Source organism: Apodemus sylvaticus, chromosome 18 (genome assembly GCF_947179515.1).
Source record: "Apodemus sylvaticus chromosome 18, mApoSyl1.1, whole genome shotgun sequence".
NCBI lineage: Eukaryota > Metazoa > Chordata > Mammalia > Rodentia > Muridae > Apodemus > Apodemus sylvaticus.
In genome coordinates this window covers 28591641-28618038 of record NC_067489.1, presented here as the reverse complement: position 1 = coordinate 28618038, position 26398 = coordinate 28591641, and the positions used below count along the sequence as shown (strand labels likewise).

The 26398-nt window shown below is 41.7% G+C and overlaps 1 protein-coding gene across 2 annotated transcripts in view; it reads right to left on the bottom strand.

Moving 5' to 3' along the window:
- Positions 1-4476: 4476 nt before the first annotated feature.
- Positions 4477-26398, bottom strand: part of Fut10 (fucosyltransferase 10) — a 74701-nt gene continuing 52779 nt past the window's right edge. For both annotated transcript variants that reach the window (XM_052162570.1, XM_052162569.1), the window contains one exon: positions 4477-6434. In XM_052162570.1, the coding sequence (XP_052018530.1) occupies positions 6201-6434 (234 nt within the window). In that variant the 3' untranslated portion in view covers positions 4477-6200. The remainder of the gene's footprint in view (positions 6435-26398) is intronic.

Below are 26398 nucleotides of genomic sequence, written 5' to 3'. Positions count from 1 at the left end.
CAAGTAATGAACAAGAACAAAAGGGAATCCCCCCAATCTATCATTCATGAATCTGTCTTACTGGACAAATCTCAGTCACAATCTTAAAAAATAAAAGAGTGATGGCTATGGTCATCAACACTTATGTAAAATGTAAAGTATGAGCATTTGCTTATTTAGTCATCACAACTGACTCACAGGAAGTCAGCTAGTATAATAGGCATATGGTAGAATAGGGAGAACGACCAAATAACTTCAGAAAGATAATATAACACATTGTCATTCAGCTATATTTTTCTTACTCTTGTGTTATAGGGCATAATTCTATATTCCCTGACTTTTTCCCAACATTTCCAGTTATATTATTTATGTATTTAAGACATATTATATATATATATATATATACATAGTATAATAAACATATATATGATGTATATAATACAATATGAAGTAAAAATATTCACTAATAATAATTTTAAAAAAAATTAAAGGACAGTAAGGTTGTTTTATAAAATATTCAAGGCTGCCAAGTTTTCTGAAACAAAACTAATCACTGTTCTTGTTTGAACTTCTACACCATCCTTTGAACACTCCGAGACATATTAGTTACCCAAAATTGTGCCCCTCTTGCTCTAGGGCACCTTACTCTACACTGGTGCTGTAGACTGAATATGCTAAAATTTTAATATCAAATATTTGCCATTTCCCAGATGTAGTGCTGCATCCCTTTAATCTTAGCACTTGGGAGTCCAGAGACAGGCAGATCTGTGAGTCTGAGTCTTCAGATCTACGAAGAGAGTTCCAGGCCAGCCAGGGACACACAGTGAGACCCTGTCAAAACAAAACAAACAAAGAACACATATAGAGTGGTAGATCCTTTGGGAAGTAAGTAGGGCATCTGGGTCGATCAGTGTTATAAAATAAACCTCAAAGAACTCACTTACCTATTGTAATGTAAGTCACAGCAAGAAGACTACCATCTGTGAACCAAGAAGTCCTTGACTAGACACCAAATCTACTGGCACATTGAGCTTAGATTTCCCAGCCTCCAAAAATATAAGAAGTAAATTTTGTTATTTGTAAGTCACCAAGTTTATGACAGTATATAAAACAACCCAGAGAGACTAAGGTGAAATTTAGTGTCAGAAGTGGGGTACTGCTGTACAAGTACCTGACATGAGTTAAGTGTCCTGGAACTAGGAAAGAAAGGGCAAGAAGAGATCCCTGATTATCTTTAACAGGAACTGTGTTGTAAAGGCTTTTTAAAATACACAATATAACGTGAGGCTTGTCAAGTTCAGTTTTTTCTATGTTCTGCAGACACTAAGCTTGCTTTCCTATGTGTAATACATAATATACAAATGGGAAAAAACACTCATTTTTGCTTTTCTTCTAAACAACCTACTATGCATCCAGTTACTAAAATTGATAATGGTCCTAACTGATGTTCTAGCTACTAGAAACCAGTCCTTAAGCCAGTAAGCATTTAGTCTCTGAAACTTTAGATTTGTTGCATGACCAAAAGTCAAAGCTGTCTCCATTTTCAAGTGAAGACATGAAGACTATTAGCAAACATTAGTAGTCACCTTCATAAACGTGTCTATTCACCTTCTTGTACTGCTTAGCAACTCAGTCTTCATGAACAACCCAAGTGAGATAGAGTGAGGCACCAATGTGAATATTGTTTGGCATTACTTATGGTGTCCCCTTGAATCAGCTCATAGAGAGTGAGGTAAAGAGAACTGTGGCATGATAGGACAAGCACAGGGAAAGTGCACCAGGCATTCAGAGTACAGGTTCTACTTGGAAACAGGAGGCCTTGAGATTAAGAGACACTTCTTACCCTGTAACAGTGTTTTTTGGAAGCAGGAAGGCATCTTACAAAGGAACACTTAATGAAAGAAGCAGCGGGTGCTAAGGAACAAAAATGTCTCAAAGCATGTAAGTCTCAAATCTGTGGGTATATAGAGTCCCAAAATGCCTCATTTGTTTTCATTTATTAGTTCTTTGAGAACCGCATACAATGTATTTTGGTAAAATCCACCCATTCTTGCCCTAGTTTTTCCTAGATACGTCCAACCTCCTATACCCCACAATGTCATGTCCCACCCCCTTTTTATAACCTGAGTCCAATTAATGCTATGTAGATGGTCCTGGGTGTTGCTTGATCTACATAAACATGGTCTACCTACCAGGAGCCACACCTTTAAAGAAAAATGACTCTACTCCCCCTTCCCTAGAAGAAAACAACTGTCTACAGTTCCTTACTTGCTGGTCAGGGCTCAAGAATCCTATTCCCCTCCATGCTAGGATGACTTCGAAACATAGCAGGACTGATGCCCATATGAACACACAGAGACTGTGGCAGCATGCCCAGGACCTGCACAGGTTTAAGACAGATGTAGTATCAAATGAGATACAAGAAGAAAGGAGGAGTGGTCCCTGGTTCTGGAAAGACTCAGTGAAACAGTATTCGGCAAAACCAGAACGGGGAACTGGGAAGGGGTGGGAGGGAGGACAGGGGAAGAGAAGGGGGCTTATGGGACTTTCGGGGAGTGGGGGGGGGCTAGAAAAGGGGAAATCATTTGAAATGTAAATAAATTATATCGAATAAAAAAATTAAAAAAAAAAGTTAAAAAAAAAAAAAAAGACAGATGTAGTAGTCCAAGCACTGAGCAGGTGACATATACACAGGCTCCCACCCCTAACCAAGAAGCTATGTGAAAATTATAAGTGCTAGCAAAGGGAAAAATTGGCTTTCACTAATACAGTCTCACTAGGTATATCAACCACACTTCAGAGTAGACCCCATGTCCAAGAGTAGTTGGCCAACACAAAATAAACTCAATGACATTTTTAGTAGATTTTTTGACTTGTTTATGTTTGGTTGGTTGGTTTTTGGTTTTGTTTTGTTTTTTGCCTTATTGATCTTTTGCTTATATTATTTGCTTTCAATTGTGAGGTTTTGGGGTGTTTCTTGGTTTTATTGTTTGTTTTTGCCTGTTTTAGAGCAAGAAAGGTCACAGAATTAGGTGGGTAGGGAGGTAAGATGGATCTGGAAGGGAATGGGGAAGGAGAAATCAGAATGTATTGTATAAAGTTTTCAACTTAAAAAAAGAAAACAGGGGCTAGAGATATAGTGGTTAAAAGCACTGTCTGCTGTTCCAGAGATCCTGAGTCCTCAAATCTCAGCAACCACATGGTGGCTCATAACCATCTGTAATGGCATCCAATGCCCTTGAGTGGCATGTCTGAAGACAGAGAAGGTATACTCATATACACAAAATAAATAAATCTTGAATGAGAGAGAGAGAGAGTGAGAGAGAGAGAGAGAGAGAGAGAGAGAGAGAGAGATCCAGAGGACCACGATACCTGGTGCAAACTGTCTTCTAGACGACAGCAGTGTTATATTCCTGAAATCTCAACAGAACATTTGTATAAACGATCATTTGAAATGTAAATAAAAAACATCAAATAAAAAAAATAATTAAAAAAAAAAAAAGACCTGCATAATGACCAGACCAGTCAACCTGGCAGCGGAAATAGGTGAAATTATACAAGGTCTCATCCTAAAGAACCACAGGCAGTCAGTGGCTACTGATAGAAAAAGAACAAGTTGTCTCTAGGTACAAGACCCCTGACAGGTGATCCAATATCGAGTGGTCAACCCTAAATGCATCAACATAGAAGCAATACTAAATGGACTTCATAGATTATATATATATATATACATATATGTGTATATATGTGCAACATTAGTTATATGTCATGAATTTGAAAGTGAGGAAGGGGAAGAAGTTGGAGGAGCAGAGAAAGATGGGTGGAAATGATGTTAATATCATGTATTCATGTAAGAAATTCTAGAAAAGGTAATTTATAAAAAAACATTAAATAAATTTTATTTATACCTAGAGCAGAACTTCAGTCAGAGAAACTTCTTTTTGCAGTGGATAACATCACTAGGGAGATAGAACTGGTCAAAAGTGCTGGGAATAAAAGGCTAGGTGCTCAGCCATAATCTATCTCAAGCATCTGCCCCCAGTCAGTCTCAGGGAATGCTGAGGGAAAGGAGGTGGTAAGAATGTAAGAGGCAGAAGAAAGGAACGAGTTCTTGAAATGCTGCCTTCCCTGGAAGGGGGACAGATTATCGCCAGGCTCCATGCCTTGCAAGGGAGCTATTTACAATTGAGAATGTCCCACTGAGAGTGTCCCTAGGCACCAGCATATGCTCCCTCACTCATGCCCAGATAAGCAGCACTCACCGGACTTAGTGTGTTCTAATATATGTTTAACGTCCAGCCTCAATATTAGGGCTGTTGCCTTGTCTTACTGCATCTTGCTTTGGCTATTGTCTTTGAACGTCTGCTCTTTTCTGAAGAGGAAATGGAGGGGGAGTAGATCTTCAGGACAGGGGAAGTGGAGGGGAGCTAGGAGGGGTGGAGGGAGGAGAGACTGGTTGGGATGCATTGCCAAGAGAGAAGATTCTATTTTCAGTTTAAAAAAAAAAAGACAAAGGTGGGATGGACATTGCAGGGAGATTGGGAGGGGTGGGGGGAAATCATGTCTGTTATGGCATATTTGAGGTTCTCAAAATAATGTTAAGAATTGCCCGACATATTGAGATTTGAGACACATGAAAGCACTGAGTATCTGATTTAGACATTTGTGAAGTGGAGCTACTATGTTATTCTGTCAAAGGTATAAATCCTTTGGCAGACCATTTCTGAGGATTCAGAATGAATCCACTTCATTCAGCATACAGTTTAAGGCCTGACTTCATACCAACAACCCCTTTTCAAACACTTACTGTGTCAGTATTTAATTAGATAAAATAATAGAGAGTTCCTTTCATTCCCAATGCTGGATAAAATACATATGCTCCTTCCTCCAAAGAACACATTTCTCTTGAAAAACACACATCTAGGCCAGTTTATTCCCACCTTAATAAAAAAAAAAAAGATCACCTGTGAAATTAACCATCTTAAACTTTGATGAGTAATTTAAAAAGTTACAAGTTCAAAGGCCAACTCAGCCACTTCTTCTTAAGATACAAATTCAAGGTCCAGGGAGGTTAAGAGATTTGTCTATGATCACGTTTGGTCCATGACAGATGTGAAATTGAGGAGAAACTCTCCGTAGTCAGGTTCTGCCACCAGCAAGGTGACCCTACTGCTCATAAAGAATGTGCTACTTTAACTCCTCTCTTCTCCCAGGCTGGCTGCCACGGCTGGAGAGCAATGTCTTCCCACAGAAAGAACACAGAAGCCAACACACCAGCTATCAAAAGGCTTTGGCGTTGGCTCGAAGTCTTCTTACCATCTGCTGGAATGAAAGCCAGCGTTGCTCCTCCTTGTTCTCAGAGAGCTCCAATAGGGAACCAGATAACACAGAGTTTCTGGCAGCCTTGGAAACTAGGAAACGCTCCTCAGCAGTTGCCTGCCTGCCATGACAGGCTGAAGCCATCATTCAGAGGACAATCAGCTTCAAACCAGAAGAGAGCCCAGGGCATTCACATCCCACAACTTGATCAAGACAAATGCCTGCTTGCTGTGAAACTGACCATGTTTCCTCTGCTGCGTCCGGGGTATGAGAAACGAGTGACATCTCACTGATGGAGCAACCAGGAGACTTGACGTCTTTATAGAGAATTCCGCATCAGAGCGAAACAAGAGGAGGGCACAGGTGAAGCGAACAGAGGCGGGGCTAGTGACGTGAAGGCACGCATGCGTCCCAGTCCTTTGGACTGGGGGAGCAGAATTGCTTGACAGAGCTTTTCTTACTCATTCACATCCTCGAGAACAACAGATGGAGTCTCTCACCGCCAAGTTCTAATGCGGTTCATTCCTTCAACAAACTGGGCTTGCCAAGGACCAATAAGCTGCTGACAGGGAAGTGGGGATCACGAACTCACAGCTAGATGTGTAGCGAGAAAAGCTCAGGTCGGTTTCTGCAGAAGACAGCCAGTACCTGGGTCCAAAAGCATAACCTGAAGGCAACCAATGTCCATTTTTAAAGGTCTACTTTTTTTTAAGTATAAAAATACAGAGGCAACCCCTAGAAGTAATTCACAGCTACTACTTGCCAGCGCTCTTTTGTACGAAGTGCTACAATTACTTCTTATCCTAAAGGATACTTAGGGGAATAGTCATCATCTTTCATCTTCAAATATTAAGGCCACCAAGAGCATTAAGCTTCCTCTGTCTGTCTAGTACCTTTTAAAATTATTCCTTAAATACTAGAGCCCAAAACTCTGCAGATGAAAAATTTTGATTCCTGTCCACCAGCCACCTGAGTGCCTGGGCTTCTTTCTTAGACTGTTGAAAGCTGGGTAGCCACAGGTCTCGCAATGATCTCCCACGTAGGGCCGGAGAAGCTGGAGATGAGAAGGTGAACAAGGTGGGCTCTGGGCAATGTAGGTGGCTGACATCCGCCTTCCATTGTTTGGGTGGTAAGCCCTGCATGGAAAGAAGGAGAAAAAGAATTTAAGACGTACATAAGGAAATGCAGACCCCATGTTCCTGCTTCTCAACCAGAAGACACAGCATACTTTCATAAAGCAAATACTTTCCCTCTGTCGTCTCGGCAGTTACACGGCTGAAGTGTCACACAGGAAAGTATCAATATTCGTTGGGACTACTCTGTGCACTGGGCACTCCATTAGGTGTCGGAGACAGTCTCACTTAGTTTTCTTGGCAATCGCATGAAATAAATATTACCACCATATTTTACAGAAGTCGGCAGTAGAATTCTAAGTACTGTCCCAAAGCAATATATCAGCACACCTAAGACTCAGCCTAATTCTCTCTAGAGTCTGCTTCCCCACTCCTGTTTATTGCCTTATTTAATTACTTTTCTCCTCTTTGCTAATGCCCACAGCCTCCTCTGCATAGGAGAGCTCTGTACTCTGAGAATATAGTTCGTGAGATTTTGATGTGATGTTACTTTCTTATTGCTGTGACAAAACACCATGATAACAGCTATTCATTTTGTTAAAAAGAATTTAATTAGGTTTACAGTTTCAGAGGGTTAGAGTCTTTGATGGGGAGCAGAGGCATGGTAAAGGGAATAGCTGAGAACTCACATCCTCTTCTACAAGTAGGAAGTAGAGAGGCCACACTGGGAATGGTTTGAGTCTTGATACCCCACAGCCTGGCCCAGTGACACACCTGATCAAATAAAGCTACACCTCCTAATCCTTGCCAAAATGTCCCTCAATGGAGGAATGGATACAAAAAATGTGGTATATATACACAATGGAGTACTATTCAGCCATTAGAAACAATGAATTCATGAAATTCTTAGGCAAATGGATGGAGCTGGAGAACATCATACTAAGTGAGGTAACCCAGTCTCAAAAGATCAATCATGGTATGCACTCACTGATAAGTGGATATTAGCCTAGAAACTTTGAATACCCAGGACCTAATCCACAAATTAAATGATGTCCAAAAAGAATGGAGGAGTGGCCCCTGGTTCTGGAAAGGCTCAGTGCAAGAGTATAGGGGAATACCAGAACAGAGAAGTGGGAAGGGGTAGATGGAGGAACAGGGGGAGGGAAGAGGGCTTATGGGACTTGCAGGGAGTGGGGACCAAGAAAAGGGGAAATCATTTGAAATGTAAATAAAGAATACATCGAATAAAAACAATAAAATAAAATAAAAATAAAATAAGGGGAGCTGAAAAAAATCACACACACACACACACACACACACACACACACACACACACACACACACACGAGATCCAGAAGGACTCGGTTATCTTTAAAGGGCTTGTGACTGGGAGTTTAATTGTTCATACTCCAATGAGTATAAGGACAACCAAAATTGGACCTGATGTATTTCTTTTCTTTTGGGGGTGAGGAAGCAGGGGTGGGAGGATGGACCTTGGAGTAAAGGAAAGTGAGTGTGATCATGGTGCTTTATATGAAATTCCCAAATGATCAATAAAAATATTGCATAAGAAAAGAAACTAAATGGAACCTGATTTGGTTTGGCCAACTACTTCTGGGCACAGGACCTGCCCAGGAGTATAGCTGGCATACCTAGCATCAGTCAATTAAAGAAAACTGATATTCTCTCTTCTGGCAGCTACCAATTGCAAATGGCTAAGGAAATAAGGTAAAGTTTCTCCAAAGTGAAGCAAGCCTGTAATTCAATTGTAGTAATGTACCAACAGTAATGTTTTAGTGTTGACAAGTATAGAGCAGTTTTTAAGAGCAGCTAGGTGAAGGGGATACAGAATTTGGCTTTTCATGATAACTCTTCCATTAGTAAAGTTTATCCAAGAGAAAACGTTTTAAAAGCAATGGCAAAATGCTTTTCGAATTCCCAGGGAAACTGATGTTTCCATCATTTCTGCTTGGCTAAGGTATGTCATGAACACTAGCGTAGAATGAAGATACCCCACATACTTGTCAGGAGAATGAAGGCAGGAAGAACTAAGCAAGAGATGCCCTTTCTCTTTTAAATTGCATCTTATTTATTTATTTATTTATTTATTTGGATATAGATTTTTTTATTAGTTATCTGCGTTATTTACATTTCAAATGGTATCCCCTTTCTGAGTTACCCCTCCGAAAATCCCCTATCTCCCACTCCCCTCCACACACCCCCCCCCCAATTTTCTGACTTGCATTCCCCTATTCTGGGGAATCAAGACTTCACTGGACCAATGGCCTCTCCTCTCATTGATGTCTGAAATGGTCATCTTCTGCTACATATGTAGCTGGAGCTATGAGTCCCTCCATGTGTACTCTTTGGTTAGTGGTTTAATCCCTGGGAGCTCTGGGGGTACTGGTTGGTACATATTATTGTTCTTCCTGCAGGCCTGCAAACCTCTTCAGCTCCTTAGGTCCTTTCTCTAGCTGCTCCACTGGGGACCTTATGCTCAGTCTATTGGTTGGCTGTGAGCCATGGGTATTTTGATCCACCTTCTAATAAGGATCAAAGTATCCACACTTTGGTTTTCCTTCTTCCTGGGCATATACCCTGGGCATATACCTTATTACATGCTCCAACATGTAATAAGGACACATGCTCCACTATGTTCATAGCAGCCTTATTTATAATAGCCAGAAGCTGGAAAGAACCCAAATGTCTCTCAACAGAGGAATAGATACAGAAAATGTGGTATATTTATACAATGGTGTACTACTCAGCTATTAAAAACAATGAATTCATGAAATCCTTAGTCAAATGGATGGAGCTAGAAAATATCATCCTGAGTGAGGTAACCCAATCACAAAAGAACACTCACGGTATGCATTCACTGATAAGTGGTTATTAGCCCAAAAGCTCAGTATACCCAAGACACAACTCACAGACCACATGAAGCATCTCATTTATTTATAAAGAGAGGAGCTGCTATAGCACTCATACAAAAGCTGGGGAACAACTTGTTGATACTTTTATCATGTGGGTTCCAGAGGTGGAACTCAGGTTGGGTTATCAGGTGTAAAAGCATCTCTCTACACCAAGTCATCTCGCTGGCTAAAGATATACCCTCTAAGACACTCAATGTTGTAACCCTCATATTGTGATGACCCCGACCATCTTTTTGTTGCTACTTCACAACTATAATTTGCTACTGTTATGAACTGTAATATAAATATCTAGCATGTGACTCCCCAAAAGATGTCAGAACCCACAGGTTGAGAACCACTGCTCTAAGATACACCCTCAGTGACCTATGTCTTTCATCTAGGCTCCATTTTCCTGATCGTACTACTTTACGATGCTTTGTTAAGGTTTGACTCCATAAATGGGTTGAGCCATTGATCCTAGTAAGAGCCCTCATGGTCTAACCATGTCTGGAGATGTTCTCACAAACACACCTGGTGTGTTTGACTAATCTCTTCCATATCTAAGGACTGCCAAACTGACAATCAAGATTCAGAGAAGACATAAGCAACCAGCTTATGTCTTCATAATAATAATCCAACAATAAAAATTATTAATTAAAAGGAAACAAAAAGGATAAGGAGGATAGCTATAAGGATAAAAAACAAGACAACATACTTTACAGAACTAGAGAGCAGAATGGAGACTGAGGGGCTCTTAATGAAACCAGAGTACATTCAGTCTGGCGGTTCCTCAGAAAACTGGGCACCTCACTTCCGGAAGATCCTGCTATACCACTTCTGGGCATATACCCAGAGGATTCCCCAGCATGTAATAAAGATACATGCTCCACTATGTTCAAAGCAGCCCTATTTATACTAGCCAGAAGCTGGAAAGAACCCAGGTATCCCTCAACAGAAGAATGGATGCAAAAAGTGTGGTATATCTACACAATGGAGTACTATTCAGCCATTAGAAACAATGAATTCATGAAATTCTTAGGCAAATGGATGGAGCTGGAGAACATCATACTAAGTGAGGTAACCCAGTCTCAAAAGATCAATCATGGTATGCACTCACTAATAAGTGGTTATTAACCTAGAAAACTGGAATACCCAAAACATAATCCACACATCAAATGAGGTACAAGAAGAACGGAGGAGTGGCCCCTTGTTCTTGAAAGACTCAGTGTAGCAGTATAGAGCAAAACCAGAACAGGAAAGTAAGAAGGGGTGGATGGGAGAAAAGGGGGAGGGAAGGGGGCTTATGGGGCTTTCTGGGAGTGGGGGGCCAGAAAAGGGGAAAGCATTTGAAATGTAAATAAAAAATATATCATATAAAAAAAAAAACTAATGGAGACTAAACTAAGCTGTCTTTTAAAACTGAATGAAATCACCCACACTGGGAATGTGCGAGAGAAAACCTGTACAACTTGAATCATCAGCCAGCTAGTTACTGCACTGGCCACATCACTTTGGGGGTGTCTTCCTCAACCATGGCCTTGCACAGGTGTTTATATGAGGCCGTCAGTAATGAGAGCATTTTTCTGCCACTCAAGAGAAGGGTTCACTGAATGGGGTAGTGTCAAATTTCATCTGAAGGTGAAGAAAAGAAATGTATGATGCACTGTTTTCAATCTAAGATTCTACCAGAAAATATTACACAGCCTGATCTGAAGTGTGTTTGATGAAATGATTATGGCATTTTTAGAAATAACTACGTTTCTGCATCTCCTTCCAGTTGCGAAATTGAGTAGAATAAACCAGCTGTTTCTAAAGTATGATTTTTAAAATATTATGTTTCCAAAGAGAATGGGGTTACTAGGCCAACAAAAAGTAAAGATTCTGAGAGGCCTACCACTATTAACTCTTCCACAGTCTGTTAGGGAACTGAATTGCAAAGAGTGAGACTTCTCTCCCAGGAAAGATGGACCCATGTAACTCTAGGCATTAAACAGAAAGGAGGAGGCTGCTACACAACCATGTAACAAAGAATCAGCCAACATGTCCACAGATTCCTCAAGGCCAAGAATCATCATCTTTATCAGTGTGGAACAGCCTGGAGGCCCAAGTGCAAATGAGGTTTAAATGCTCTTCCCTATGGCCTTCCACTCAATACCCTAGAAGGAACACAAAGGTGGAACAGAAAATACAAAACCCTAGAAGGAACACAAAGGTGGAACAGACAACACAAAGGGTCTCCCTCTGTAGTGCTGGTTTTGTGTGTCAACTTGACACAGGTTGGAGTTATCACAGGGAAAGGCGTTTCAGTTGGGGAAGTGCCTCCATGAGATCCAGCTGTGGGGTATTTTCTCAGTTGGTGATCAAGCGGGGGAGGGTCCCTTGTGGGTGGTGCCATCCCTGGGCTGGTGCTCTTGGGTTCTGTAAGAGAGCAGGCTGAGCAAGCCAGGGGAAGCAAGCCAGTAAGAAACATCCCTCCATGGCCTATGCATCAGCTCCTGCTTCCTGACCTGCTTGAGTTCCAGTCCTGACTTCCTTTGGTGATGAACAGCAATGTGGAAGTGTAAACTCAATAAACCCTTTCCTCCCCAGTTTGCTTCTTGGTCATAGTGTTTGTGCAGGAATAGAAACACTAAGATATCTGTTTGGTACAGTCTAAGGGTGGTTCATATTTAAGATCCCAGATTCTTTTCTCATAAAGAAAACTATCTTGAGCCACTAAGGAATCAAAAGAATCTACCCCTGGATCTACTTCCAGGCAAGAAAAAGAAAGTCATCTTCCTAATAGTTGGGGGAAATCCAGAAACAATTTTATGACTAGCAGGTAACGAAGCTACTAAAGGTCACCTGCCATTGATGAGGACACCAAATTCTCACACCCAAATCACACAGAAATACAAAGAATACTTACTACCATGGGAAGCAGAATTGGGAAGATCTGCACAGCTTTAGCTCTAGATGTAGGAAATCAGAGCCTGCCTGAGTCTGAGGCATCTGAGACAAAGAACCTAGCTCACCCCACTATAAGCCTATCACATCATAATTCCCAACCGAAGCGTCTCTCACAGAAGGGAGAAAAGCGTCACACCCTATGGAGAATTAAAGGCAAGGGACAAGGGTCTGGGGCAACAGCTCAGTAGCAGAGCACTTCTCTGATGTGTACAAAGCCCAGACAGTGATCTGCCACACTAGAGGGGAGGAGAAACACAAAGTCAAAATCCAGCTCCACTCCTAACTAGACTGACTAGAGCCAGGAGTGACAGACACACAGTCACGTTTAAGCACAATGGTTGCACTACCTCCAAGTCTGTCCTTCTGTGACTTAGGGCAATCAGTCAAGGACCACAGCACATAAAGAATATAACAACAGCTAAGTTTCAAGAGAAACAGAAATGAATAGAACCAGAATCAGAAATGGCTCACACACTGGTCTTACCAATGGCAGTAACATGATAAAAATACAGTGGATCGCGTAGGGGGAAAAAAAGGTGTGCAATGGCAATTTTATTGAAAAACATGGGTCTAATCAAAATGTTATGTCTCAGTAGCTGAATGGATGTTGAGTCCGGTGATGCCTATGCTACTGTAATTTTAATGGTTTAACATTTATTTGTTTATGGGGGTGAGCCATAGCGCATATGGGGGTGTCAGAAGACAGCTTTTGGAAGTCACGTGCCTCCTTCCTCCGCAGAGCTTTTAGGGACACTAACTCAGGTCACCAGGCTTGGCCACAAGCACGTGTACCTGTTGAGCCATCTCACCAGCTCATCCATCTAGTCTATGGTTTTAAATCCACAACTTCAAGAGGTTGAGAGCAGAAAAACCAAACAAGGACATGTGTGGGTTCTATGTGAGAACGGTGAGGTGACAGACAACTGTGAGGAGACTGACAACCTCCAGCTTGGAACTGTGCACCCCGCCCCCCCCCCCATCTTCTATCTACAACATAAAAAGCAGGAGAATTTCCAGGTGACTCTCCTTACAGTAAATCCTACTAACCTGAAGTCAGACTGCACCGTTTTGTTAAAGTAGAAATAGGAAATGTTTCATTTCTCCTGTGCAGGAACCCCAGTAGAAGAATAAGGACACTAACCCATCTGCAAAATTTTCGACCCAAAATTTGTCCTGTCTAAAAGAAATGCAAAGACAAAGATGGAGCAGAGACTGAAGGAATGGCCAATCAATAACCAGCTCAACTTGAAACCCATCCCATGGGCAAACATCGATCCCGGACATTACTAATGATACTGTTATGTTTGCCGACAGGAGCTTAACATAACTGACCTCTGAGAGATCCTACCCAGAAGCTGACTGAAACAGACACAGATACCCACAGCCAAACACTGGACGGAGACTGGGGGACTCTTAGGGAAGAGTTGGGAGAAGGATTGACAGCTCTGAAGGAAATGGAACTCCAATGAAGGACCAACAGAGACAACTAACCTGGTCCTCTAGGAGCTCTCAGAGACTGGGCCACCAACCAAAGAACTCACAAGGGCTTGAACGAGGACCCACACATATATAGAAGATGTGCATCTCAGTCTCCATGTACCCCCCTGGCCCCCCCACCGCCAGCAATTAGAGTGGAGGCTCCCTCTAAAGCTGTAACCTGACTATGGAATCCATTCCCCAACAGGGCTGACTTGTCTGGCCTCAGTGAGAGAGGATGTACCTACCCTGGCAGAGACTAGATGTGGCAGGATGGGGGGGGGAGGGTGCTCCCCATTCTCTCAGAGGAGGGGGAGGATGAGAGGAGGATCTCTGTGGGGGTGGGACCAAGAGGAGAGCATTTGATATTAATTATTTGATATCTTTACACAGTATTCATCATTCTAGTCCGTCCCTCCAATGTCATCCAAACTACATAAAATATTGTTGAACATATAAGAAGCTTTTTGAGTCAAGGTACGTGCACTGCATAACTCTTAACAGCAAGTATCTGTAGTTTGTGCCTGCAGTAGACGTTGGCTAAAAGTTTGTTCATACAAGAATAAGAGCTAAATGCTGGGAAGAAGGCTCCGTGAGCAAAGACACGAGCCATTAAGACCTGAGTTAGAGCCGGGCGGTGGTGGCGCACGCTGTAATCCCAGCACTCTGGGAGGCAGAGGCAGCTGGATTTCTGAGTTCGAGGCCAGCCTGGTCTACAGAGTGAGTTCCAGGACAGCTGGGGCTATACAGAGAAACCTTGTCTTGAAAAAAACAAATCCAAAAAAACCAAAAAAATAAAAAATGAAAAATAAAAAATAAAAAAGACCTGCGTTAGAATCCTAGAAGCCATGGGAGGCTGGGGACATGGTCGCATACATTCTGTACCCCAGTGCAGCTGAGGTGAGATAGGAAGCCAAGGGAGATCACCCCAGAAGCTCACAGTCAGTTAGTATGATGTGTACAGTGGTGCCACCAAGCAAGATGTCCTGTTTCCAATATGGTAGAAGGCGAGGACCAATCTGAGGTTGTCATCTGACTTTCACTGCTACTCTGTGGCACACATTACACACATACAACATGCACACCACAAACACACATGTACACACACATACAAACACATTCAAAAAAAAGACTAAAGCAATTCATTGTCTCCTATCAAGCGTCCAGTTGATGACAGTCATGATGAGTGTATTTATTTAGTGCGGACAGCTTTATCTTGCCAGAGAATTCTGAAATGTGACTCCAACGCCATATAATTTTGTTACTAGACTGTGCACCCTCTTGGTGGTTAATGGAGTTACTGTTAGCAGGTGGTGTCCTCAGCACTGTGGCAGATATATTAAAAAGTCTCTCCAATAATGAGAATGGTCCTTTGGAAGATTCTAGTAGCATCTGTACTGTAAATATTCATGCTCCTCATCGAAGACTTTCTTCCTTCACAGAGCCCATCAAAGTTTATTTCCATAATTATTCAATGCTGTCTGTTCAAACTGCAAGCATTATGACAAAGGCAATGGCTTTTTATTGATGGCTGTTTTCTGAGTCGGTCAGTCCAGAATGAGGGAACTGCCTTAATAAAATAGTTTCATGGCATTTTTTTTCTGTATATAAAATGTAGATGTGCAAATAAAACAGTATTAGCTGGACACACATTTTAATTCCATTCTCTCCTGAATTCCCTCATAAGATGAAAATAATATGTTCTGTGGTATGGTATAGATTCATAAAGAAAAATTAAAACAATGAAGAAAACAGCAACCAAAATTTGCAGATTGTGAAGTTAATAGATGGGCAGCAAATGATTCAGCCAACCAGAGAAAACTCAATTCCAACAAGCAGCAAGTGCACCAAGATACTGAGCCGCCTCACTGGCCTAACAGGAAGACCTTAGAATCCCAGGATTAAGGGGAAGTAGGCTTAGGTGAGGGTAAGCGCATTGTATAGCAGCAGATACCTTATTATGATTAGATATGAAGTATGTCCACAAAGGCTTAGGTATTAAAAACTTGGCATTCAGCTATTGGCACTGTTCTGGGAGGTTCTGGAACTTTCGGATACAGGATGGAACTGAGTGAAGAGGTCACTGAGGTGTTCTTCTCCCTCTCCTCCCTATACCTCTTCTTTTATCTTCCATTCTACAGAATATATATTCTACAGATATACCATATATATGCTGCCACGGTGATCTTCCCTTAATAATAATAATAATAATAATAATAATAATAATAATGACAAGCTCAAGGACTGTGGACTGAAATTTCCGAAACCATGAGGTAAAACTGCCTTTGCGCTACACGGTCTGCACTAGGGATCTGTCACAGTAATCTGACTGACATACATCACATGTACCCCAAGAGTTCAGCTCTTGCTTGTTGCAACGAAGCGGGGCTGGGGCCAAATGCATGCCTCGTCTCCTTCTGTGTGACTCTCCCTTCCTGCCTACATGTTAACTACATGGATAACTACATGAATAACTACATGAATAACTACATCATAACCACAGCATCCCAACACAAGACAGGGAAGGAGCTGGGCCCTGTGGGGCCCTCGTCCTTTAACCAGAGGAAGATACATTACATCTCCTTCCTTCTCTGAAGAAATGGTCCTAAGACACAGGGTATGTGTCTCACTGGATGAGTAGGAAGGTATAGCCAGTGAAGCTCATAGGAAAGCCCTGTCACGTCTTCATATCTGCCCCGCCTCCTTCCTCGCTGAGATTCTGTGCCTCTTCCTCTGCGATTAGACTCCCTAATAAAGCCATGGTCCTTAAGGGTGTGTTTGCATTTTTGCTTTCTGTAGAGACCAGGGTAAGTAGTCCTGTGGAGCATTCTTTACCTGATGAGAGTAAATGCTCCTTCTACCGCTGCAGAGTCTTGAACATTAAGAAGGGTAGCACCTACCCATCACCAGCTCCGAGAAGTGACAGCCTGCTGGAACCACAGGAATACTCTAGCAGATCTGACCGGGCTGTGCTGGCAAGAACTAGGGACGCATATGGAGCCCGTCATGAGGTGTGTGGGCTGAGGTGAGAGGAACACAGAATAGCTTTCGCAGAGCTGGAAGGGCGCACTCATGAAACCCAATGCGGTAACAAGAATAACTGAAGCTGTTTCTTGTGACAGGTTGAATGTGTCCTTGAAACTTGGACGTGATGACAACCTACTGTAAATGAGATGTCGAAGCTTCCTTGGAGTAATATTGAGCAGGGTGGTCCAAAAGCTTTGGGAGCTGGGAGAGTGAGGATAGGATTTTAGCCCTTTGATTATGATCCCTGTGACAGAAGACATCCCTTTATGATATCTATTTAGAAAGCACTGGTGAGGGGACAGATGATGTGTTTTTTTAACTGTACATAGGATCCATAATGTTGCATTTAAATTATAGTAAATACATAATAGGACTTTTTGCTGTTGTAATTCTGTTCTCCCTTATCTTTCATCCTTCTAAGCACTCTCATACACCCCTCCCTAGTCTTCAAATCCATGGTCTCTTTTTATCCAGTTGTTATTGCATACATATATATATATACATATATATATATATATATATATATATATATATATATATACACACACATACATACATACATATACACATACATATATGTATATGCATATATACATGTGTATATGTATATATGCATGTGGATATGCATATGTACATGTGCACACATATGTGTATATGTATATGTTCATGTGCACACATATGTATATATGTATTGTACATGTGCACACATATGTGTATATGTATATGCGCATGTGCACACATATGTGTATATGTATATGCACATGCACATACATATGTGTATATGTATGTGTACATGTGTACACGTGTGTATATGTGTGTGTACATGTGCGCGCATATGTGTATAGTATGTGCACATGTGCACATATGTGTATATGTACATGTACATGTGCACACGTATGTGTATGTATATTACATGTGCACACATATGTGTATATGTGTATGTACATGTGCACACATGTGTGTGTATGTATATGTACATGTGCACACATGTGTGTATGTATATGTACATGTGCACACATATGTGTATGTATATGTGCACACATATGTGTGATGTATATACATGTGCACACATATGTGTATATGTATATATACACATATATGCATATGTGTGTGTGTGTGTGTGTGTGTATACACACACACAACCTGTTCAGCCAGGTCAGCTGCCATCCAGACGCTATATCCAGGATTCTAAATTGACCCACCCCAAAATCTATAGCATCTGTGAACTGTTGGGACATGTGAGATCCTACTATGTCAGGGCTGCAGGATCTCCATGACACAGGGCAGCAACAGGATAACCTGAAGCAATCCTGGTGAGGATACAATATTGATGGTATCACAGAAGCCAAAGATCTCAGGCCAGATTGATTATTCACTGCAAGAACATTTATTTGCCAGTGAAGATGTGTGGCCAGGGGGATATCCTACGGGATACACTGTAACATACTGCAGCCTCCATGATGGGATTTTTTTTATGCATTGTTTTTTGTTGTTTATTTGCTGACTTGTGCTTTGCCTGGGGGGTATGCTGCAAGAGTGCAAGGGCTGAGGATGGATATGGGGGTGGAGAGATGAGAGGGACTGGGGTGTATGATGTGAAACTCTCAAGGAATCAATAAAAACTTTAAATATATACATATATGAAACCTGTTCAGTCTATACAATGGTACCTGCATGTATGTGTTCAGAGCTGACCATTTGGCACTGGACAACCAATTGATGCGCTCTTTCTTCCCTGGGAAGACTGCCTCTCCTGCTCCCGGCTTTCTTTGATTGCCTATGGTTCTTTGTAGGATTGATAGACTTATGGAGCCTAGTGCCAATGGATATATGTGCACTAAACACTCCCTCACCTAAGGTTTATTTTAACATTGCAGAAGGAGGGGGCAAAAAGATTGTCAGAGCCAGAGGATCAGGGAGTTTGCTCTGAGACTGTGTCTCCTGGTAATATCAGAAGCTACACCCATAAAGTCTTAGCAACATGAACAAGGATGATACCAATGGACTTGCCAAAGTGGACAGGGAAAAGCCTGTGAGGCTACCTACACAACAGGATACAAGCCTACACTATACATTTTAAAACTATATTATAAGCCTACACTATACACTTTAAAACTATATTATTGTATATATTTGTTGTACTTGGTCTTGAATTACGTAAAGATATTTTATATAAGAATATATATTACATTGTACAAAATCCTCTCCATACCCCCTACTCTTGCCTCTAAGCCCTCCTACTTCCTGTTTCTCCTTCTATATCATATGTTCACATGTGGTTTTAGGAATCTGTATAAAATCATGGAACTACATATGTGAAACATTTATCTCAGAAAGTCTTAATTCATTTAACATTCATTTAGACATTCATTAATGTCTTTATAGCTGGGGAAGGAAGAAAGGAAGGAAGGAAGGAAGGAAGGAAGGAAGGAAGGAAGGAAGGAGGGAGGGAGGGAGGGAGGGAGGGAGGGAGGGAGGGAGGGAGGAGGGAGGGAGGGAGGGAGGGAGGGAAGAAGGGAGGGAGGGAGGAGGGAGGGAAGAGGGAGGGAGGAAGGAGGGGGAGGGAAGGAGGAGGGGGAGGGAGGGAGGGAGGGAGGAACTCTGTGAACATGAAACACATTTTTTTTCTCCATTCCTCTGCAAGGGACACCCTGGCTGATTCTATAACAGCTGTTATGAATAGTACTATAGTGTGCAAGTTTCTCTGCGATTTGTTGATTTCAAGTACTTTAGGTAAATACCCAGAAGTGTTAGATCTGTGACATATGACATATATATTTTTAGACGCCTTAGGAACTGCCATTCTGACTCCCACAGTGGCTGGACTAATTTAAGTCTCCACCAGTGTTCCCTTATGACCATAACCTCATCAGTATTTTCTCAAGGTCTGCCCTTCTGAAGGGAGATGGAATTCCAATGCTTTCATCTATCTTTCTCTGATGACTGAGGTTAAGCATTTTTTCCATATGTTTTAATAGACATTTGAGTTTCATCTTCTAGGGCTTGCTCAGTTCACTGGCTCACTTATCGTCGTGTTTTCTGGTATTAATAGTTGCAGCTCTTTATATATTCCCGGCATCAACATCCCCATCTCAAGTACAGCTGACAGCAATTTTCCCCCATTCTGTGAGCTGTCCCTATCCTCTGCTGAACATTCCTCTTGCTGTGCACGAGAGTTTTAATTTCACAGAGTCCTATTTGTGGTTACTTGAGGGCATCTGCTGTGTTTACTGGAGTCTATCTAGAAAGTTCCAACCTATACTTTTACCCCGAATTAACTTCTTCTAGTATTGACATTTTAATTAAGGTCTTTGATCCACTTTGATTTTTGCATAGGATAAGAGAGGGGCGTCTAACTTCATTCTTCTGCAGGTAGATATTCAGTTTGCTAAATTTGCAAAATTTACTTAAAAAAAAAAAGAGAGTCTTTTTCCAGCGCTATTTTTAAAACATTTGTCAAAATGTATATAAAGTCGTAAATTTCAATTAATTATTATTGAAATTTAAATGCAATGTATTTTTGGTCATAACACCCCCTAGTCCTTTCCCAACTTTTTCCAGATTCACTCCCTCTGCCCTTTCCACACTTTATAACTTCTTTTATTCTTTAAACAATCCATCCTAGGGTAATATGTGCTCCTCATATACTCTTGGGAGCAGGGCCATCCACTGGAGTACAGCCCTACCTAACAGGGGTCACACCTTGAAGAATACAGACTCTTCCTCTATCAACAACTACCAATTGTCACAGCTCTTCAGCTTAAGGTGGGATTTCCTGACGGCTACCCTCCTCCATGATGAAATGTGTCTGTCTTGATCTCGCACAAGTTTTGTATGTACTGCCACAATTTCCCTAAGTTCATATGTGCAGCTGCCTAACTGTGTCCAAAGAACACTATTTCATCCCTAACATTAACCAACCAAACTCTCACGTGAACCCAAACGCTACCCCTAACCACTGCCTCTGATTCTTTACTATCTTTCTCTTCCCTCTTCTACAATGATCCCTGAACCTTGGGAGAAGTGTGATATACACATTCCATTTGGAACAGGCTGTTATTCTCCATACTTTGAGCAGTTTTGGATCTCTGTGTTAATTGCCATAAACTACAAAAAGAAGCTTCTCTAACAGGATTGAGAGATGTACTAATCTATGGACATAATGATAAGTCATTAAGACTTGGTTTACTACTATGCCATTTAGCAACATCACAGTAGGCTCTCCCTGAGACGAGGTTCTATCTAGACATATCATAGGCTCTTGGATCTGATAATGGTATCAGGTATGGATGCTATCTTATGAAAGTGGCCTTAAGCTGGGCGGTGGTGGTATACGCCTGTAATCTTAGACACTCTAGGAGGCAGAAGCAGGCAGATTTCTGAATTCGAGGCCAGCCTGGTCTACAGAGTGAGTTCCAGGATAGTCAAGGTGGTTGGCTACTTCCAGAACATTCACACCACTGTCTCACAAGTGGGCATTCCTTGCCAGCCCTGTTGTTTTTCAAACCCACTTAATGCACAGCTGGCTAAGACTGACGACTATTTTTCTCCTCAAGTAGCACATACAGCACATGCCGATGCAAAGAAAGGTTCCATGTCACTCCCCTCGATTTCTCCATGTTCTATGGCTTCCGTATGATGCCTTCAGCAAGAGTCTTACACAGGGCATGGATAATAATCAAGAGCAATAGCAATTAACCTGTAGCATTATGGGGGGGTTGTTCATGGGGCCAACAACTCCAATAAAAGAGGTAACTCATTCTTGGCACTGGCTTTTGGGAACCTATAGATATAAGAGGGGCACTGCCCTCCAATTAAAGTGTTGCCAACTTCGTTAGTGGTGGGTTTCCAGATGACTCTGTCGAAGGTCTGTAGTATTAATTACCTTTCCCCACAATCCCTCTTCCCTCCTACCTAGCCTACTTAATCCTTCTTGCTTCTTTATTTCCCGCTTCCCTTCTTATTACCTGAATTCTCAATCCCTCCCTTGACACCCCCCCCCCCCCCGCCATGCTCTTCTCTTGGCCTCTACGGATACTCCTTATATAAAGATGCAACGCTAATATCCACAAATGTTGAGGAAACATGCTGCGATTGTCCTTCCGGGTCTGGATTATCTTACTGGGAATGATCATTCCTAGCCCCATCTACTTACCTGCAAATTTCTTGTCAGTTTAGATGTGTACACTTTTTATATTCGTTTGTAAGTTGCTACAGACATGTTTGATAGGCTTTCTACAGCGATTGTGTTAAATCCCTGTCAATTTTAGAACTGAAAATATTGACCAAATCCTTGGTATGATTTATCTGACCATCGATTTAGCTCTTCTTCAGCTTCTCTGAACAGTATTTTTCACTTCTGGTGTGTGTTACTTTGTAACTGGTCATGCAACTCTAATGAGTTCATATTTTATGGCACTATAACAGCATTTTTAAGCAATTTATTTTTCTAGTCATTTACTGCTAGAATATAGAAAAAAATAATTTTATCAACTTTGTAGACTTCAATTTTCTTCAGTTCACACATTACTTGCGTCGTTTTTCTTGTATACGGCCCTTGTTTAATAGCCTCCCTTATGTCTTTGTATAAATCAGGCTAGTGTAGCAGAATACTATAAACTAGGTGTTTCTTATAATTCTAGAGTCTGGGTAGTAAAAGATCATGGAGCTAGAAATCTCAGTGTTACATGAGCATCCATGGGGGGGGGGTCTCCATGTGAGTGGAGTGTACCACCCCAGGAGATTGTAGTATGGGTCCATTCACATGGATGTGGAGGGTAGAGGCAGAGATGAACAGTGTCCTATCCATCATACTCTGTTTTATTCCTTGAGACAGGGTCTCTCATTGAATGTGGCCCCAGCCTAAAGTCAGCAATCCCCAGCTCCCCTTTCCACAGTAATGGAGGTATAGATGTGTCCAATGTCATGACAAGCTTTAGTTTCAATGGACAACTGATAGCTTCTTGGGGAGGGGGTAAGTCAACTTTCTTTAAAGGTGTACCATTTGGGCATGCTCAGATGAATGACCCTATACTCATGAGTACGTGGGCAACACAAAGTAGACTCAATGAGTTTTTTAAGAAAAGGAGGATGTGAACTTGAGGGGGTAGTGGGGAAGAGGGTGGATCTAAGAGGTGGAAAGGGAAGGAGCGTGGGTGAGTATGATCAGAAGACACTGATGAAATTCTCAAGAAAACTGCTATAAACACTAAAACTATAAAAACTATAAAATAGTTGATTGAGCAAGTGTCCTTGTGGTATAGTAGGGTAGCTTTGTGGTATATGCCCAGGAGTAGCTGGGTCTTTAAGGTAGAACTATTGCCAATTTTCTGAAAGATTGCCAAATTGATTTCCAAAGTGGCTGGACAAGTTTGCACTCAGATCAGCAATGGAGGAGTGTTCCCCTTGCTCCACATCCTCGTCAGCATGGGCTGTCACTTGAGTTTTTGATCTCAGCCATTCTGACAGGCATAACATGAAACCTCAGAGTCTTTTGATTTGCATTTCCATGATGACTAAGGATGTTGAACATTCCTTTACATGTTTTCTAGCTATTAGAGATTCCTCTGTCAAGAATTCTCTGTTTAGGGCTGGAGAGATGGCTCAGCGGTTAAGAGTACTGACTGCCCTTCCAAAGGTCCTGAGTTCAAATCCCAGCAACCACATGGTGGCTCACAACCATCCATAATGAGATCTGACTCGTCTTCTGTAGTATCTGAAGACAGCTACAGTGTACTTACATATAATAAATAAATCTTAGGAAAAAAAAGAATTCTTGGCTTAGATCTGTAGCCTATTTTTAAATTGGCTTATTTGGTTTGTTGACGTCTAATTTCTTTATATATTATGGATATCAGCTCTCAGTCAGATGTAGGGTTGGTCAATATCTTTTCCCATTGTCTAGGCTGCTGTTTTGTCCTATTGATGGTGTCTTTTGCCTTACTAAAGCTGTCCAGTTCCATGAGGTCCCATTTATTAATTGTTCGTCTTAGAGCCTGAGCCATTGGTGCTCTGTTCAGGGAGTCTCCTGTCCCAATGTGTTCAAGGTTATTCCCCACTTTCTCTTCTATCAGATTTAGTGTATCCAATTTTATGTTGAGCTCTTTCATCCACTTGTGCAGTGCGATAGATATGGATCTATTTGCATTCATCTACATGCAGACATCCAGTTAGACCAATGCCATTTGCTGAAGATGCTTTCTTTTTTCATTGTATAGCTTTGACTTCTTTGTCAAAAATCAAGTGTCTGTAGGTATATGGATTTACTTCTGGGTCTTTGATTTGAGTCCATTAATCAACCCTGTCTGTTCTTATGCCAATACCATGAGGTTTTTTTATTACTATTGCTCTATACCACCAGAAATTCTTTTATGGTACAGAACTGTTTTAGCTATCCTGGATATTTGTTTTTCCATGTGAAACTGAGTATTGTTCTTTAAAGGTATGTAAAGAATCGTGTTGGAATTTCGATGGGAATTCTGTTGACTCTGTAGATTAACTAGAAATTACCTAATTGTCCCTCAACTGAAGAATGGATAAAGAACATGTGATACTTTTACACAAAGGGATAATATTTAGCTATTCAAAACAATGACATCATGAAATTTGCTAGCAAATGGGTGGAAATAGAAAATATCATCCTGAGTGAGGTAATCCAGCCCTAGAAAGACAAACATGGTACATACTCAATTATAAGAGGACATTAGTCATGACAGACAAAATGACCATGCTACAATCCATAGACCCAAAGAGGATAAATAATAAGGAAGGCCCAAGGAAGATGCTTGAATCTCACTGAGAAAGGGAAATAAAATAGACAGCAGGGGTTGGGTGAAGAAGGAACAGGATAGGAGACGGAATGGTGAGGGTACAGGAGGGTTTAAGTCTGGAGAGGATGGAAGGAGAGAACTGGAATCAGTGCGGGGACAGGGGGCATCTCTGGGATGAGCTAGAAACTGAGGACAATGAAAAGCCCCAGGAATCTACAAGGTCGACCCTCACTAAGACTACTAGCAATGGGTAATATGGAACCTGAAATGGCCACCTCCTGTAACCAGGAAAGACTTTCAGTGGAGGGATGGGGACACCAATCTACCCACAAAACCTTCAACCCACAATTGTTCTACCTCCATGACGTGCAAAAATAAAGATGGAGAAGAAATTGAGGGAATGGCCAACCAATGGATGACTGGCCCAACTTGAGACCCAAGCCATGAGACACAAACCAACCCTAACACTATTAATGGTATTCTGCTATATTTGCAGACAGGGGCCTAGCAAAACTGTCATCCAAGAGGTTTCATCCAGCAGCTGATCAAAACATACGCCACAGACAAACAGGCAGAGCTTGGGAATCTTATGGAAGAGGAGGAGGAAGGATTAATGGAGCCAGAGAGGTTAAGGACACCACAAGAAAATCTACAGAATCAACTAACCTCAGCCCATAAGGGCTCACAGGGATGGAATCCCAACCAGAGAGCATGCATGGCATGGACCTAGGCCCCCTACACATATGTAACGAATGTGCAGCTTGATCTTCTAATAGTGGGAGCAGGGGCTGTCCCCGACTCTGCTGCCTGCCTTTGTATCATTTTCCCTTAACTGGGCGGCCCTGCCTAGGCTCAGGAGAAGAAGATGCACGTAGTGCTACTACAAGTCGATATGCCAAGGAGGGCTGATGTCCATGGGAGGCCTCCCCTTCTCTGAAGACAAAAGGAGGGGAGTGGAAGGACAGGAGGTAAGAGGGAGGGGCTGGAAAGAGGCAGGAGAGGAAACTGTAACAGGGATGTAAAGTAAATAATTAATTACTAAAAGAGAAAATTTCCTCACAAATTAATAAAAATATTTTTAAATAAATGCTTTTTAAAAATACTATTATAGCCGGGCGGTGGTGGCACACGTCTGTTAATCCCAGCACTCTGGGAGGCAGAGGCAGGCGGATTTCTGAGTTTGAGGCCAGCCTGGTGTACAGAGTGAGTTCCAGGACAGCCAGGGCTACACAGAGAAACCTTGTCTCAAAAAAAAAAAAAATCCAAAAACAAACAAACAAAAAAAAATTCTATTATATCTTATATCCAGCCCGCAATGATCATGCTAATCTGGTTCCCGTGGCACAGAGGAACAGTCTGGATTTTCGTAATTCTTTCCATGCTCTGTGACTGTAATCTATGTCTTAAAAGAGAGCCACTGCAAATCTTCGCCTCTGAGAGTTCTGTTTTCTGCCTTGATGTATCCTGAGAACAAATAAGTGTCATAAGGTGGACAATCAGTATAGTCTGGGCTCCCATGTTTCTGTGGTGTGGGGGGGGGGGGTGTGGGTGTGGGTGTGGGTGTGTGTGGGTGTGTGTGGGTATGTGTGGGTGTGTGTGGGTGTAGGTGTGTGTGTGTGTGTGTGTGTGTGTGTGGGTGTGTGTGTGGGGGGGGTGTATTTGTGTGCTGCGCATTGCTTTTTTTCTGTGAAGTAGTTCTATAAATTGCACCATAAACGAGGTCATTAGAAAGCAGGAGACAGTCTGAGAATGATGTAATATTAGTGTTCTTGTTACTGACCAAGATGCTCAGAATAAAGCAAATAATATTACGATTTAAAACTTACTAAAATTAGACTCCAGAAAACCGAACAACCCTATTAAAAAATGGGGTACAGAGTTAAACAAAGAATTC